This window comes from Thunnus thynnus, chromosome 22 (assembly GCF_963924715.1).
Source record: "Thunnus thynnus chromosome 22, fThuThy2.1, whole genome shotgun sequence".
Classification (NCBI taxonomy): domain Eukaryota; kingdom Metazoa; phylum Chordata; class Actinopteri; order Scombriformes; family Scombridae; genus Thunnus; species Thunnus thynnus.
In genome coordinates this window covers 15,114,043-15,129,865 of record NC_089538.1, presented here as the reverse complement: position 1 = coordinate 15,129,865, position 15,823 = coordinate 15,114,043, and the positions used below count along the sequence as shown (strand labels likewise).

General features: G+C 43.6%; 1 protein-coding gene across 1 annotated transcript in view; it reads left to right on the top strand.

The window, feature by feature from the left end:
• Window positions 1-293: 293 nt before the first annotated feature.
• The window catches only part of rbpjb (recombination signal binding protein for immunoglobulin kappa J region b), a 48,911-nt gene continuing 33,381 nt past the window's right edge, over window positions 294-15,823 (top strand). Inside the window, exon 1 of the mRNA XM_067579079.1 lies at window positions 294-596. Coding sequence (XP_067435180.1) covers window positions 577-596 — 20 coding nt within the window. The 5' untranslated portion in view covers window positions 294-576. The remainder of the gene's footprint in view (window positions 597-15,823) is intronic.

The window sequence follows — 15,823 nt, the reverse complement described above, 5'->3', positions numbered from 1 at the left end:
GATATTTTGGCTGTAAGTACATGCAGCTGTTCATGTTAAATGCTGCAGACTCTACTACAAAATCTGTGTGAGCCTGGGAAAACTAGCGCTTTTTTCTCCCCCCACCCAAACCGATCGCTGCTGTAATTTATTACCCGGTAAACACGTGGGAATAGTATTTCAGTGCCACAAGATAAACAACTACTCCACTTCACGCATGTCTCGCGAGAGGGGACGCTCCCTCTGTGCTCGCCTATTGTGAGAGTTTTCCAATCCTCGCGTGATTTCGGAAGTTTCCCACGCCTGTTGTTGTGGCGTCTGCCCTTTTTCGCTCACTCTCTCTCTCTCTCTGTGTGTGTGTGTGTGTATGTGTATGTGTGTGTGTTGCTGCTACCCTCCGCCTCCCCCCCCTTTTTTCTCTCTCTCTCTCTCTCTCTCTCTCTTTCTTCCTCACCCACCCCCTTTCTCTCCGTCTCCCTCGTCCCTTAACTTACACCTCCAGTCTGCTTCTGTTGTCTCGGCGGATTGTTGGGGCTTGTGGGGGAAGAAGAGAAAGGATATCGCGAGTATTGGAGTTTTGGTGAGAGTTTGTGGAAGATGGCGCCTGTTGTGACAGGGTGAGTCTGAGATTCAGGGGGGTGCTGGCGGTTGGGGAGCGGAGTTCAAGAGAATACAAGTTATTACTATGAAAATGCTTCATTTTAGTCCGTGTGCTTTTGCTTGGGCACACTGCGCTGTTGTGGTTTAGTCGCTAGAAGTCGCTTCTTTGTTCAAATGTGTTTGCGTGCGAGTGTTTTTTTTCCCCTTTGCCCAGTAAACGTTACTTGCCTGAGCTGACTGTTGCTGCGGTGTTTGGTGAGCTAGCTCCGGCTAAGCGATACTTCACCCTCGGTGGTCTTTTTTTTCCCCCAGACAACGGCTAGCTGTTAGCGAGCATAGTGCTAAACATAACAATGTACTGTTGATATCCAGCGTGTTTTTCTCCGGCTGGAAGCACTCATATAAATTCCTGGTGCTCCCCATCTAGCCGGGAAGCACGTTTACGAATTGGGATTCACGACTTAACACAGCTAGCTGTCCGATAATGGACGCCAGCTAACGTTAGCGATATCTGACTCAAACACGTTGCGGCTTTGTATCATTTTGCCAGTGTTTTTAAAGAAAAAAACCTTCCCCGCATTTGCTGACGCCAGGAGTGCTCGGTGTAAATATTTAAGAGTAACGTTATAGCCACCACATACAGCGAATAGCGTGTACGTTTATGACTACAGCTCTCTAAAGTAGACGACAGAGCAGTAATAGTAGTATTTACTACACGAAGTGTTATCTGAAGCTAAACCCTATAAGCAGATTGCTAATGAGAAACCTCATCCTAACACTGGTTATCCATAGATGTGGAGTGCCCTAAATTCACCGATAAACACCCACAGCCATGTGTGCTTTAACCCTATCATCACTGAAAAAAAATGATATAAGTTAAATCTTAAAATCTGCCCGAGTCATTGATTTAGTTTCTCATTCTCCACCTAATGACTGTGACATTTTCCCCTCTGAAAAACTTGAACAAGTCTTCCCTCATGAGCTCTAAATATCAGATAACTAGCTGCAGAAATACTTTTTTCCCCCAGTAAGTCAAATTTAATGTTTTTTTTTTTATTATCTGTGAGATTGTTACATTTTCTCAATTTAAAAAGAGTTCATTATGCTCTGAGCTTGTTCAGTAATTGCCACTAGATAATGCATCTGTGATAACTATGTCAGCCAGGGCTTTTAATGGGAAATTGGGCTTTGTTAACATTTCCAGGCTGTCTGTTGAATTGATAGGTAGAAAATGTCTAGAATATATTTCCTCATGAAGCAGAGCAGTGCTGCTTTGTTTTGTTAGTCAGTGGCATGTGTAATGTGATCATATTTTTCAACATAAATAGGCTACATCTGGGCACATTGCTGCGTTTGTGTGAGCCGATTGTCTTTTCTGCTAGGGTCTGTCCGAGGAGTAAAATCTGATTAAAGTTATTTCCCTGCACATTAGCTAGACACAAACCTATTTTTTGCACTGCTGAGGCAATAATCCCCACAGACAGCTCAGTGGGTGACAGACATTTGCTGGGCTTGTTGGAGGTGTGTGTGTGTGTGGTGGATTGGGAGGGGAGGGGAGGGGGAGGGAGGGAGGAGGGGGTGCATGTTCATTTGGGGCTTTCCAGCAGACCTGAACTGATTTCAGTTGGGGGGGTGGGGGGAGGAGGCAGAGGGAGGGAGCAAGCAAGAGGGCATGCGGGTCAGGTCTGGGTGGCTGGCCACCTGTCCAGATGATATCTCTAGATGTGTGTGTGTGTGTGTGTTTCTGTGAGCTGGGAGTGGGGGTCAGAGTGTAAGAGGAAGATGGGGTGGGTGCGTGACTTGTGTGAGAGAGGTTTAACAGAAAATTAAAGTGCCATAAGGGGTCTCTTTTAGCTGATGGCCATGTTCACAGTAACGGTCGGAGGCATCACAGAGCCTGACCACAGCCCGCTGCCCCCACATACTGTTTGAATGGTTCTGGCTTTACACAGGGAGGGGCTCCACCACCACGGGCTTGTTAATGGTATTATGACTCTTCTAACAGAATTACAGAGAGGCTGTAGTTGGCTGCGTCTGTCTTTTTGAATTGAAAGTTGTCGCGTATATTGAAACTTAACTGTCAGCGTCACTAAAGTTGTATTTTCCTAGATTTTTAGGGTTTTGCTGTAGGCCATATTTTTAGTCTGCGTCGCATCTTGTCATTTGTCTTCTTCCTAAATTAGTTTTTCTGCTTGAAAGCTACTTATTATCAAACATTAGACGATCATTTAAGTGTGTGTTCTGTGTCTGTAGTGTTTGATATTGGACGTGCGTGCTTGCGGGTTGCAGTTACTAATTAATCTGACAATTCATAATAAACGTTTGCTTTTGTGAAGCACTGTATTCAAGTGTGTAGACCTTTCCGTTCAGTGTATAACTCCTGTTATTGCCAAAGAGCTACAGCTCTGTAGCACGGACCAGAAAAGACGTCACGGCTGTGATACACAATCCAAAATCAATATTTTAAATATAAAACACTCACTCCCTGTAAACTGTTAAGGTGGCTGTGAAGAGTTTGTAGTTTGCTCAGTCGCGAGGAAGGGCAGCTGCAGTTAGATTGGATTCATGTTAGTTCGAGCTGATATCATGGCATATTAAGATGTAAATATTAAAGCGGCCTTTGCTTAGGTTTCCTTGCAACACACTGCTAGCAGCCTGGCCTTGCTTCAGTAATGTTAACCCTGTCAAGTGCAGCAGATCACAAGCGAGCATTTTCTTTTCCAGCTGCAGTATTGTAGAAACTCTGCACAGTGAATAGACGATTTTAAAGGGTATTTGTTTGCTTTTAACGCCTACTTTATGTCCATGAATAAATGATGTATTGACTATAAATGATCACAACTAAATTAGCATGCAAAATAAAAATGGATGGTATATATTAGCCACAAAACACACAGCTACCTCTTCTGATATAGCACGGTCTTATACGGAAATGTAGGTTGCCACAATAACACAAATCCTCCTGTCCTTAATGTAGGTTAGGAGTAAAAAAAACTGGTGTTGCTTTCATAATCTTCCCTGTCAGAGAAACGGGGTGTGATAGCTGAAAGAGCAGCACTGTTCACCTAAGATGATAAAAGCATGAATCACTTATTTCAACACTGCTCTGCCTTTGCTGTGCCCCTGGGGGACGGGATTCCATTTAGCTCACCCCCCTCCGTCCCACTGCCAAAAAAAAAAAAAAAAAAAAAAAAAAGAATGATCGAGTCTTTCAGGCCAAAAGCCAAACGTCTCTGTGCTGGTGTAATGATAGCACTGAGCCTTTTCTTTGAGTCACAAACCGTGCGTTCTTGTGTTTGTTAGCATGAGCGTGCGGTTCGAGCTCCGAGGCTGCGCTGATGCGAGCACCTTGACATAACAGTGTGTTTATATGTGTATGTGTGTGTGTGTGTGTGCACGTGCATCCACTCCCCAGGGTCCTCTCCTCTTCCCTGCTTCCCTTTATGAAAGGAGAGGTTCAGAGAGAGCAGCAGATGTCGAAGCGCTGACCTTTATGGTGGCAGAGGCTCAGGCTAGAGTTAAAAGACATGCCGGGTCGCCCCCCCCTTCACTCCCTCCTCCACCCCCCCCACCCCCCCTCTGCCCCACAAAGCAGCAGCCCCATGTCCACCCACATACACACACTCTGCTACCTTTGCCGCAGCACTGACGGATAGGTTAACGACGGAGAGGATACAAGCTACCTGATCTGTGTGTCACCTCAGGATCCTGCAGCTTCCAAAGCTGCCCTATATCCACCCAGAGCTGTGAAAATCTTCAAAGTGTGTGGTGTGCGTGGGGGGTTACACGCCAGGGGGGGAGCTGTACAGAAGTCACAGGCAAAACACCAAGGCAAATGTGCCACCGCCAGACATCTTGAGGGGGATTTATTCTCATGCGTACAGTAGCCTATTGTTTTGGAAGTTCATGCATATCCATTACTTCACATGATTGAAATATCCCCCGAAGCCTATAGTTTCATTCAGGGTTCAGATTCAACTTGTTTGGTCGAGCAATGATGGGCCTCTTAAAGTACCACATGCCCTCGTTGACTCAGTGTCTTCATTCTCTTGTTTCCTTACCCAGTCTGTTTGTGTCTGTCTGTCTCAGGGGAACAACCACAGGAGACACCCAGGGGGATAGAAATGCATATTTTTGCGTAATTTGGCCCTGGACTGCCGCCAGCTTGGCGCTCCTTGTTCTTGGTCCTCTGCCACGTGCTAAAATGTGCACAAACCAGATATACCATCATAATATGTCCCTGTATTTGTACTTTTCATCCTGCCTTGTTCATAGCAAGTGGCACCCTGTAGCGCATTAGAGGGACCTTTTTTTTTTTTCATGTAGGTGTGAGGTTGGGGAGGGGGCTCGCAATGGCTAATTTCTCCCAGCCCTGGGGCCTGATAAGGGGGTTAGATTTCTCACACAAAAGTCACGACAAGGGGGGGCATTTATTTACTTGTGCAAGGCTTGGAATGCATTAGTCTGAGCTCATACTTTTTTTTTTTTTTTTTTTTTTTTTTTTTTTAAATCTCTGGTTCTTCCAAAAATCTTGCTGCTGTTTGCTCGGAGAGGATGGGACGGAACATTCTGATGTAAATCTAAAGCCAGTGTGGTTTTGAAAACAGCCCTGGCGTCATGTTTGATAGAGGCCCAAGTCCTCTTGGTGTTGTTGTTGGCTTTGCTGCTTCGCTAAGGCAGGCGAGCAGACAGCAGAGACAGAAAGCTAACATGAGGCATAATGCGACAGGCGGGTGGAAGTACGTACCTCTCCGCTGACTCTTGTTTTGGAGCGGCTCGTTGTCTTCCTCACATTCACTCTCCTCTTCCAAGAGAATTTCCTCAACCCCAGCGTTCGCCTTTCCCTGCCCCCTGTTCTTTTGCTGTTTTTAGTGATTACAGTTTCGCCAAGGGAACGGTGGCTTCTACTGTGTCAGCAGTTTTTGCCCCCGCTGTCCCTTCACATTCAGGATGTTTCATTCAGAAAACATGAACTGAATCCCCCTATATGACTCCTGTTTGTTTTCATTCAGCTTTTATTGAGCAAAATCTTACCTCCCGGGACAGAGCAATTGAAATTTAGAGGAAGAAAATATCAAACTGAAAAGTACTGACATTTGTGTTGTTGTTCCTTTCCTCTTTTGTTTTTTGTCATGGGGAAAAAAAAAATTTTTTACTCCATAGAGATTTCAAAGTTGTCTTTTTAATAGGACAGGAATGTGTCATGCCAAGGCCTTTGATAAGACAAAAATATGCTGCTCTAAGCTTCCAGGAGAATACACCAGGCTTAGAGAGAAAAAGCTTTATATTTTCTTATCCTATTGGCCTAGATAATTGCTTGTTATTCTCAGCCGTGCTCGTGAAGGTTCAGAAGCATTGTTTAAGTGCCTCGCTGTTGTCAGAACGCTCTGTCTGTTCTCCAACAACCACACTAGGCAGGCTCATCCAATCTGAGGAAGGTTACAAATATACACAGGATCTCCCCGTGTCGGGAAAGCCCCTAACGACGCCGCCTCCCACCGCTGTAAGCAACTGCCACTATTACTGTGTTAGATAAGAAGGGTGTGGCAAGCGGTAAAGCCAGCCTGTAGTACCCTTCCTGAAAGAGCTGTTGTTGTAGCCTTGGGACTGTTAGTGTCATCATATAAAATCTGCTGATAGCCAGAGAGCAGTAAATGGCTCACGGCTCTGATGAAAACTCTGCTGTTGATTGATCCTTTTCTTTTAAGCCTTTGAATTGACATTTTTACAGAGATATCCGATTGACTTTGCAAGAACTAAGAATATCAGAGCAGGTTTAGATATAAGACTCTCGTTTTTTTTGATTTTATATCTGCCAGATTTTGTGTAATTGGACTTATTTTGGAGCCAAGTTGTACCATTATTGTAACAATATGCTCAAAACCAACCAGGGCATTACATCCAGCGTGTAACTGTCACATTTCTTAAGCCCAAGAGCCTTATTTCAGCCTGTGATTTCTGCAAGCCAGCCTTCAGGGACACCACTGCTGGCGTTAGCTTAGGCAAGTGATGGCAGCTCGGGGAGATGAGCAACCTGCATTCCCCTACTGCAAGAGAAGGGAAAGAGCAAGAAGGGCACAAAAAGGAGTTATCAAGTGTCAAGGAAAATACTCAAGGAGAGAGAGAGTTATATATAGGGATATAGTGTGAAAAACGCCTGCAGTTGTTCCCGATGTTCTCTGCGTCTCTGGGGTGCAGCTACAAAATCCAGGCACCAGCGCCATCATTTGACGTGTATAGTGACGTAAAGAAAAACTACAGGCTATGTCAGCTTGGATTTCTAGTCTCCACCTCTGGGTAGCCAGGGGGCACACGCTACATGCTGCTCAAAAAAAAAACTTCCTGGTTCTCTTTGCTTGTATTGTAAACTAGCTAACATCGAAAATGGCATCCCAAAATACGAGTTCAGAGGATGTTATGGACGAGGATACATTCACAGTGTTTCGGCCGACTCGGATATTCAACTGTATTGAATCGAGCCACAGCGGGTTTTGGGCGTCAGAAGCTCACGCACAATGCATCCTGGTACATGTAGGCACCGCCTGCACGGCTCAGCGAGCAGGACAACTCCGCTTTTCTCGGTCAATATAGCACACACCGATGGAATTTATTGCTTCAATTGACTATATTTACCATCAACACCGATTGGACATCCACATAAAATGTGGGCGAAACTTCCCTTTAACTAAGGCTGCTGGAGAGTTTTAGCAAAGAATCCGCTTGGTGGCATTCCTGTGGCCGTTGACGTCAGGAGGTTTTGGCCTTTGCTTAGAATCACAATGAAGTAATAGACGTGTCATTTTGTGGAACCATCTATTGATTGTGGTCGAAGAAACAATGCTCTTTTTTTTTTTTCTCGAAGAGAGGGTTGTCCGTGTTGTGGTCGATCGTCTTGCACTTGTGGCTACAGTTTGATGTTCTCTACCGTTGCCATCATTTTGGAAGCACTGCTGAGGAATGTTTGTGAGGTTTCACATGAGCTCATGGAAGGAAAATAACTTGTTTTTTTTTTTTTCTTTAATATATCCACTGGTTTATCCTAAAAAAGTCACTAGCGAAGTTACTCTATTTATCACCCTACTGAAATTTATTAGAATTGGACCTCAAATATTCTAACCTCAACCCCAACTTGCCAAAGTGTCTGGGAGACAAATAAACCAGGCTTTGCTTACATTTACCAGCATTCAACTAGGGTTTATTATTCACCACTGTGCTAGAGAAATTGACATGTTCCACTTTATTTTAAAACATAATTGTATGAATAAAACAGTTCCCCCTAGCTTTTTTTTGCGTTTCAAGACAAATCAGTGCAAGAGTGGGTAAGATTTAGGAAACCGCCTGTTGCCGTTCATCACGTTAATAACTGAGTAGACTATTTTAGAAGGATGGCATGTTTTGAAGAGGAACAAGTAGCAGGAACAACAGTCCCCTTCCCCATCACGACAACACCACTGAAACCAGACAGCAGTCTTGAGCTGACAAAGTCATTGCTAAACTGCACGCATGCACACACACACACACACACACAGACACAGACACATACACATACATACACAAGCGTGCCGCGGTCTCTACATTTGGTTTGGTTTGCTGAGGATCATCTCACAGCATGTGGGCTAAAGGTCATGTCTCACTCTCTCTCTCCCTTTCTGCCAGGAATTCTATTTTTTTCTCTTGTTGCAGCACAGTCAGTCCTTTGGGTGGTTTTGAGGCAAGGGCAGGGCAAGATGGTGGTTAGTTTTTTTGCCCGAGCTGATGGATGTCCAGAGAGTGCTGTGCTTAATTTTGGAGAGCCTCATTTTACAATTAAGGCATGTACGCTGGATCAATACGACCGCATTGTTGTGGAGTTGAAACGATTATTCGGTCAGCAGAAATTTTTACTGGCAACTGTTTTTGATGATTGACCAATTGTTTCAATATCGTTTTCCAAACACTGTGACACAATGTGAGGATTTGCTGCTTTTCTTTTGTTTTTAGATGTAAACTGAACATCCTCGGGTTTTGGACTATTAATCGGACAAAACAAGACAGTTAAAGTAGGGCTGTAACAAACAGTTATTTTCATTAATCTGTCGATTCTGTCAATACAGTGGTGAAAAATGTCGATCACTGTTTCCTAAAGCTCAAGGTGACGTCCTCAAATGTCGTCTTTTGTCCTGAACAGCAGTCCACAACTCAGATATTTAGTTTACTATCACAGAAGACTAAATAAACAAGAAAATATTCACATTTTAGAAGCTGGAATCAGAGAATTTTGGTTTTCAAAATAGTTGGCAGTTCGTTTTCTGTCAATCTACTAATCAACTAATCATTGCAGCTCTAAATTTGAAGATGAGCTCTGAAAAAGCGCATGTACGTTTCTCATAGGCTAAATGACAAGTCAATTAATCAAGAAAATAATCAGCAGGTAAACGTATAATGAAAATAATCCTTAATTGCGGCCCTACATTGTTAATTAGCCTATGTATTACAACCAGGCAAGATATTAAAATTTCATGTCACAATTTCCTTGGCAAAATGAACTTCTATATACATTTGTAATTCAACCCCTCGGTGTTACCGGATTTGCTGATGTGCAGACCGAGCCTGTGATGTTTGAGGAAAGTAACTTCAACCACAAGGCCAACCCCCTCTGTTTATATTATGAGGGGAAATCTCAAAAAGACTCGCGTAATATTCAACCGGCTGTATGTTATGAAGCACCTGGCTGCTCAGGTCGTCAACTGGCTTCAGAGAGGAAGGCGGACACTTCAGGGTTGTGTTTAGTTTTGGGGTAATCAAGGCTCGAATAATACAAGAACTGTTTGTCTGGTAGTGTGATAAATGCCCGGTGAGATAAATGAGAATGAAACTCAGTAAGGAGCTACAGGGTGGCATAGTTAGTAGAGAAGACCGGCTTTCAACAAGAAGACCCGTGATGGTAAGCATCTGCCCCGCTGAAACACTGGAACGATAAAACCCTTACAATGTTAAATAGTGTCTAAAATACATTTCTCAAGGCAACATATCTCTTTTTAACTTGTGCATACTGGTTTTACTACACAGATAGTTCAGAATGTCCCACAAAAGACTCGTGTGTTATACCAAATCTAACATAGTCCAATAGGAATTATCTGTAATCTACCCTCAACTGTGCAGACACGGTATGTTTTTTTTTTTTTTTATGAATCTTGAACGTTGCGTTGACTCGCACTACACGCTTTAATTGCCCGTTTCTGCCGGCCAAATTGTACAACTTCCATGTTCACACTGTGCGGATTCACTGGTAAGGACATGCCAGATGTCCATCTGATCATCCATCAGCTAGATTTTGGCAATTAATCAGGAGTCAAGATCCCCTCCACCCCACCCCCCCCCACACTCTGCTCAAACTGCAGCTGATTTGGCAGAAATTGGTTCTAAAAAGAGTCAGGGGATAAAATTTGGGGCTAAAATCAGGCTCAGTCTGCACAGTGTCTGCCCAGTATTACGAGCATTTGTGGCTAAAATGCACTGCAGGCCAAAGTGTTCAATCAAGCTGCATTTAGTTTGAGTTTGAGCCATGATTGGCTAGTAATTCAACAGAGAATAAAAGGAATACAACGCTATTCTTGCAGCAACACGAGTCAAATCATCTGAATTGAACTTCAGAAGACAAAAGCTTTTTTGTTTCTTTCAAATCGGAGTCAAAGGTGGCCGACGCTTCGACTCGTCGTCTCTGCAACGTGTTTGAGAATGTCTGCACATAAAGTTTAAAGCCTCAAGTTTGCAGTCAGAGGTTTTTATCATATCCTACATCACAACCACTACCTGCCCCATCGTCGTTCTGCACGAGAGCACGAGCTACAGTAGTGTTGCTTGCGGTCGATCTCGACTCCTCGCAATCCTTTTCCCCCTGGGTTCCTTCTCGTTCCAACAGTGAGTCATCAGCTCAGCAGAGAGTGAGAAAGGGGGGGAGAGGGGGGGGGGGCGGGAAAGGGTGGTTTATTCAGGGTTCAAGGCTCCCATGCCTCGTCCCCCTCTCTTTTCTTTCCTGACAGTTTCCCCCAAGCACATGACCCGTCTCAACCCCAAAAACCCAGCTGTTCTATGTGGGTCTTTGGCTGCAGTCACACTTGTCACTTCGGTGCAGTTTTTTGGATCATGAATGTCTAATTTCGTTGCGTGTCCGCGCATTTGGCCTGAAAATTTTCTGCTCTGCGTCTCCTGCGGCTGTATTTACTTGAAATCACTTTGTCCTGTTCTTTATTCCCGTCTTTCAAGTGCGAGTGAGCAGACATGCAATCAGTGAACTTGTCATGACAGAGTTGTTCAAAAGCTTTGTCTTTTCCACCAGGTTCTTCCGCACCCATTATTTTGTCTGATTTGTCCCAAATTAAATGTTGTGGTTGGATTGTGACCTGATTATATACACTTTCAGTCGAACACAAACTTACCATTTCCATTTCTTTGTTTGAACAGATGTGTTTTAACTGCACCCGTTACAAGACTGGATAGCGAAAGTAATGTTGAATTTATTCTAGCTGAATAAGAGAGAAAGTAGAAAGCAAAATCCAAACATTCGTTGTAGGCCTTTAATTTTACTTTTATTGAAGAATAAATTGAACAGGACATCAAAAAAGGTTGTTTTTTTTCCTCTTTTTACTCGCCATAGTTGCAGGTGAAGAAGACAAATTAAAGTGGAAAATTTCACTCACACTTAAACCAGACAGCTGGGGGGTTTTTTTTTTTTGGGCTATATTTGGTATTTGACTATCTTCGGGAAGAGGTTTTGCTGTCTGTCTCTATTGCTTGCCTGAGGTGTGATATTGCAGAGTTGCACAGCCCTTGTGTTTCCTCTATCACCCGTCTGCTTGAACAGAAAACAGCAAGCCCACTCATGTTTTTTTGTCTGAAAATGCACTTCTAGAAAAAACCTCTCCAGCTTTATCAGTTTTATTTATTTATTTTTTTTTTCATTCACAAGCCAGAGCTCGATTTCTATCACACCACGGTGAAGAGATTTCACCTCGTGTTGAGTAACACCAGCTTCAATTTTTGAAAAAATTGAGGCTGAATTAGTTCAGTTACGACCTCCATTGTAGCTCCACTGAGACTGGTTAGAGGTGTCAGACTGTATCAGTTCAGGACACCTGTTATCTGAGGACTGGATGGAGCCAGGTGGCAGGCCAGTATAGAGAAAACAGAGTGAGAGCTGCGGGATTCACAAAGCAGACTTCATTAAAGATAGAACAAGCATCAAGAGAGTGTGTATGTGTGTGTGTGTGTGTGTGTGTGGGATGTCAGACAGTCCAGAGCTCTGTTTCCCAAAAGCACTTTAAGGCTAAGATGATCTTAGTCCCATTGTAAGTCCATGGGCTAAGATCATCTTAGCCTTAAGATGCTTTTGGAGAAACAGAGCCCAGGTTGGCTCCACAGCACGCACTGGAAATTTCATTACTTTGTGTTCACTAAATTTCAGGACATATTATATGTGCACGAGTAATGGAGTATGTATTTGCTCAGTATGTTCCAGCCTCTGCGCCAGATTAGACTCGTTAATGTGTACAGTTGGTGTGCAAGCGAGTGTACGTCTAGATGTCTTATTGATTGTGTGCCAGGCCAAGACGAGTTTTAAAAAGTCTGTCCAGAGTGCACCATATGGAGCATTGATGTTGGAGAGTGCGGTCAAGAGGGAGAGAGATGGAGGGAAGGAAAATGAAGGAAAGGAGGGAGGGAGGACGAGGAGGCCTTTTCTTTGGCTTTTCTGCCTCTGTCATTAAGCTCTCCCATGTCAAAGACAGATGGAGCTGGTGCCTTGTGTGCATGTGTGTGCGTGTGTGTGTGTGTGTGTGTATATATACGCATATGCAAGCACTTGCAAGTGCAGACTGATGTGACCCACCCAGCTCAACACACATACACACACACACTATTGAGCCCTGCCCTTGATTCTGCCCCCAGCGGGGCATCTCAGGGCAGCTACCAGACTTCTGCCATCTGCAGTCAGTCAGCCTCGAGGGTCGGACATAGCACTGAGTATCACCACTGATTTCCTGAGTCGTTTTGATTATGATTCATAAGGTCCCGATTTCATTTTTGATTCGATTTGATGCGATATGGATTCGGTTTGGGCTGTTTCAGTTAAAATACCAATTTTGCTTGCATATGAAAGAGATTTTCAGATAACTAATGCTGTAAGTTATATAAGGAACCCTCTAACCTGGTGCATTATTGAAAATATTAACGCTTACATTAAGAATTGACCCCAAAGCAGTTACATTAATGTACATGACCAACAAACGACAGCAGTCAACACAATATAGTGCAACTCTACAGACTCTACAGTCAGTGAGTATTGAGTGACCAGATTAAAAATAGTACAAGTGCTTTCTTTAGTGCAGAGGGTGCGGTGCAGAGACGGTTCGCGTCATGTGGACACAAGTGTGTTATTACGTTTAGTTCATGTCAGGATTATATCTGTATATTATATCTGAAATGCAACCGGGCATCTGCTTTTTAGGCTCGGCGGTGCTTTCAGTGGAGAAGCTCCCGCCATGTTTTTTTTTTTTTTTTTGAGGTTCACGAGTCTCTCACCAGGCCAGATCTCGTTGCGCGAAGAACCAAAGGCTGGCCACGCGAGATTCAACGGGGTTAAAGCTTCACACATCCACAGGAAAAGGCGTATATGAAAAGATTGATTGATATCGGATCATTCAAATGAAGATCAGTTTGAATCAGAGATTTGTTTCGTTTTTTTTTTTTTTTAAACTCAGCCCGACAGCTCATCTGCAGTCGGTTAACTTAGTCAACTAAGTCCTCTCTCTTCTGTCTGCTCATGCAACTTTAAACTCCCCATTTTATTTCTTAGAAAAGATAATCTTGCCTTTTGTGCTTCTGATCACACCGTCCTTAACTGTTTTCTTTGATCTCGCCCTTCTCTTCAATCCAATTTTTAGGTTGGCAACCAGACTCTAAATGTGTCGGAAATGTAGGAAGAAAAAAAAAACAACTTAATACACCTTTTGGCTTATTTTGGTTACCAGTTTGCCACGCCCGCCTCAAAACAGAGAAATATGAATTATCACATACAGGAGTTGAGCAACGTCAAGCAACACAGTAACAAAGAAGGAACTTCATGTGAGTTTTGACACAGATGAGGCTGAAAACACCAGTCTGTAGGTCACCATTGCTTACTTCCGAGCCAGGAAAAAATGCTGTAAGAATGCAGATGAGCCATGCAAGACATAAGAATACTTTTGGGAAACCCATTCCTTTTCTTGTGGACAATATTTGGCCCACAGATACATCAGGAGAACTCACTACTGCCAGTTCCAAGTCCAGGTAAATCCAACTGAAACCACAAACTACAGCCTCCAAAATGGCCGTAAGGTTGAGTGAGCACCTTTAGAAAAGTCCCCTAAGGTGGAGGGGGAAGGTTGAGCAAAACTCAGGCGATACTTAGCAGGCAGACATTCTTCTGTCCTCTGTTTAGCTGGTCCACCCTTGAAGGTCAGTCCACCTTAAGTGAACTGGTCAGGTTAGGCTAATCCATTGTTGCTAACTTCAGGGCTAAACCCCCTTGGCTTTGGTCTTGAGGAGTTGTAGCATTTGTCCATTGACAAATAGCCTAAACTGTACACACATTGCACTGCTAAGTTCACAATTAAACTCCATACTCTTTGCTCTAGCTGCTAGCCTCACTGTTACACACACACACACACACACACACACACACACACACACACACACACAGTCACTTTCACTCTCTTTTGACCGCAAGCTCACTACTTTCCGCCTTAATGGCAGACTAATGCTCGCTATTTTGGCCTGAATTTCAGCTGTTTGGGGTTGTCGTCTGTCCATCTTTTGCACGGATTACGTTAATAAATGACTTTTGTTGGCTTTTTACTGGCAGAGCTTTTTATTGCACTTACAGTTACATGTGCATATAAATTAGGTAAATAACATAAATAAACATATTTTGTTTCTTTCTGAACTGTATTTTATTTTCAAATTATCACTTTAACAAGCCACATAGTGTAAATTTAGTTTAAAAAAAAAACAACAAAAAAACTCACAGCCTGCACATTGTTCTTTTAACTGATCTTCCTCTCTTTCTCAACATCCTCATCCACTCTTCTTTTCACCGCTCTTAGCTGGCTGCCGCAATCGTTGCATGCACGGCGGCACATGCCAGGCGGCAGTGCCAAGCACAGAGCGAGCCTCCAACTCGAGCCACGTCTCTCTGTTGTCTTGCTTGCCGTCTAGGAGACTTTTTGTCCGCCGTTCTTCCTCTATTTACGTATTTCTCATTGTCTTACTTTCCTCTACCCACTCTTTGAAACACTTGTCCAGGGTTGACTTAGGATACAAGTTTAGTGCCCAAACTTGGCCGCCTCCACTGCGACTGTTTTTTCTCAATGATTAAATATGTGCCTGAAAGATGTGTGCGTAATAGCCACGCTGCAGGCCACACACGGATGCTGCTGAGGAAATGAGTGTATGCTCGGTGTGTGTTATGTAGCAAGAGTAACTTTGTGTGTTAGAGCTGTGACATCAGTATGCAGGTATTTTTCAATGGGCTGCCAGGGCTAATGTTGCCAGCGGGCTTGAATTTCCAAATTTCTCTCACTTAGCCCCAAGTCCCAGCCACACAAACACATTCACTTGCTTGGTGCGACATGTTATTTCCACCCATTTTTCTCTGTCCGGTCTTGAAAGTGTTGAATACACGTCTTACGCAGGTAACTGTAACAAGGAGCTCAGTGTCTCAATCTCACCTGTGCTGATCTTTTTTGGCAGCGCTTCAATAAGTAAGGCTTGCAAGCCCGAGTTTGTATTCCTCAGAAATCTTTTTAAGCCCTATAACATGTTTGCCTGGCAACACTAGGCTCCACTTCACTTGTGTCTGGCAAAGAACAATAAGCATTTTGACAGATGTCAGTTCACAATAGCTGTGCAGTAGATGGTTGTCAGTTCCCTCATTTACTTAAACATGAACACAACACCCTATTTCACCTAACCTGACCTGATGCACGCACAATCTGCTGGATTGTCACATGCCTTTTAGTGATGAAGAATAGTCCATACAGTTGCAGATGCATGCTTTTGATGCAGTTTCTTCATCATCTCTATAATGTCATAAAACTTTGTTATGTTAAGTCAAGGCAGGCCTCGGCAATCCTGAGCCTCCTTTTACCTTAGATAAAAGATTAATCCCAGCAAAGACATAGTCTGTGCACATCCCATACTGTATTTAAGTCGGATGCAAGACAATAAA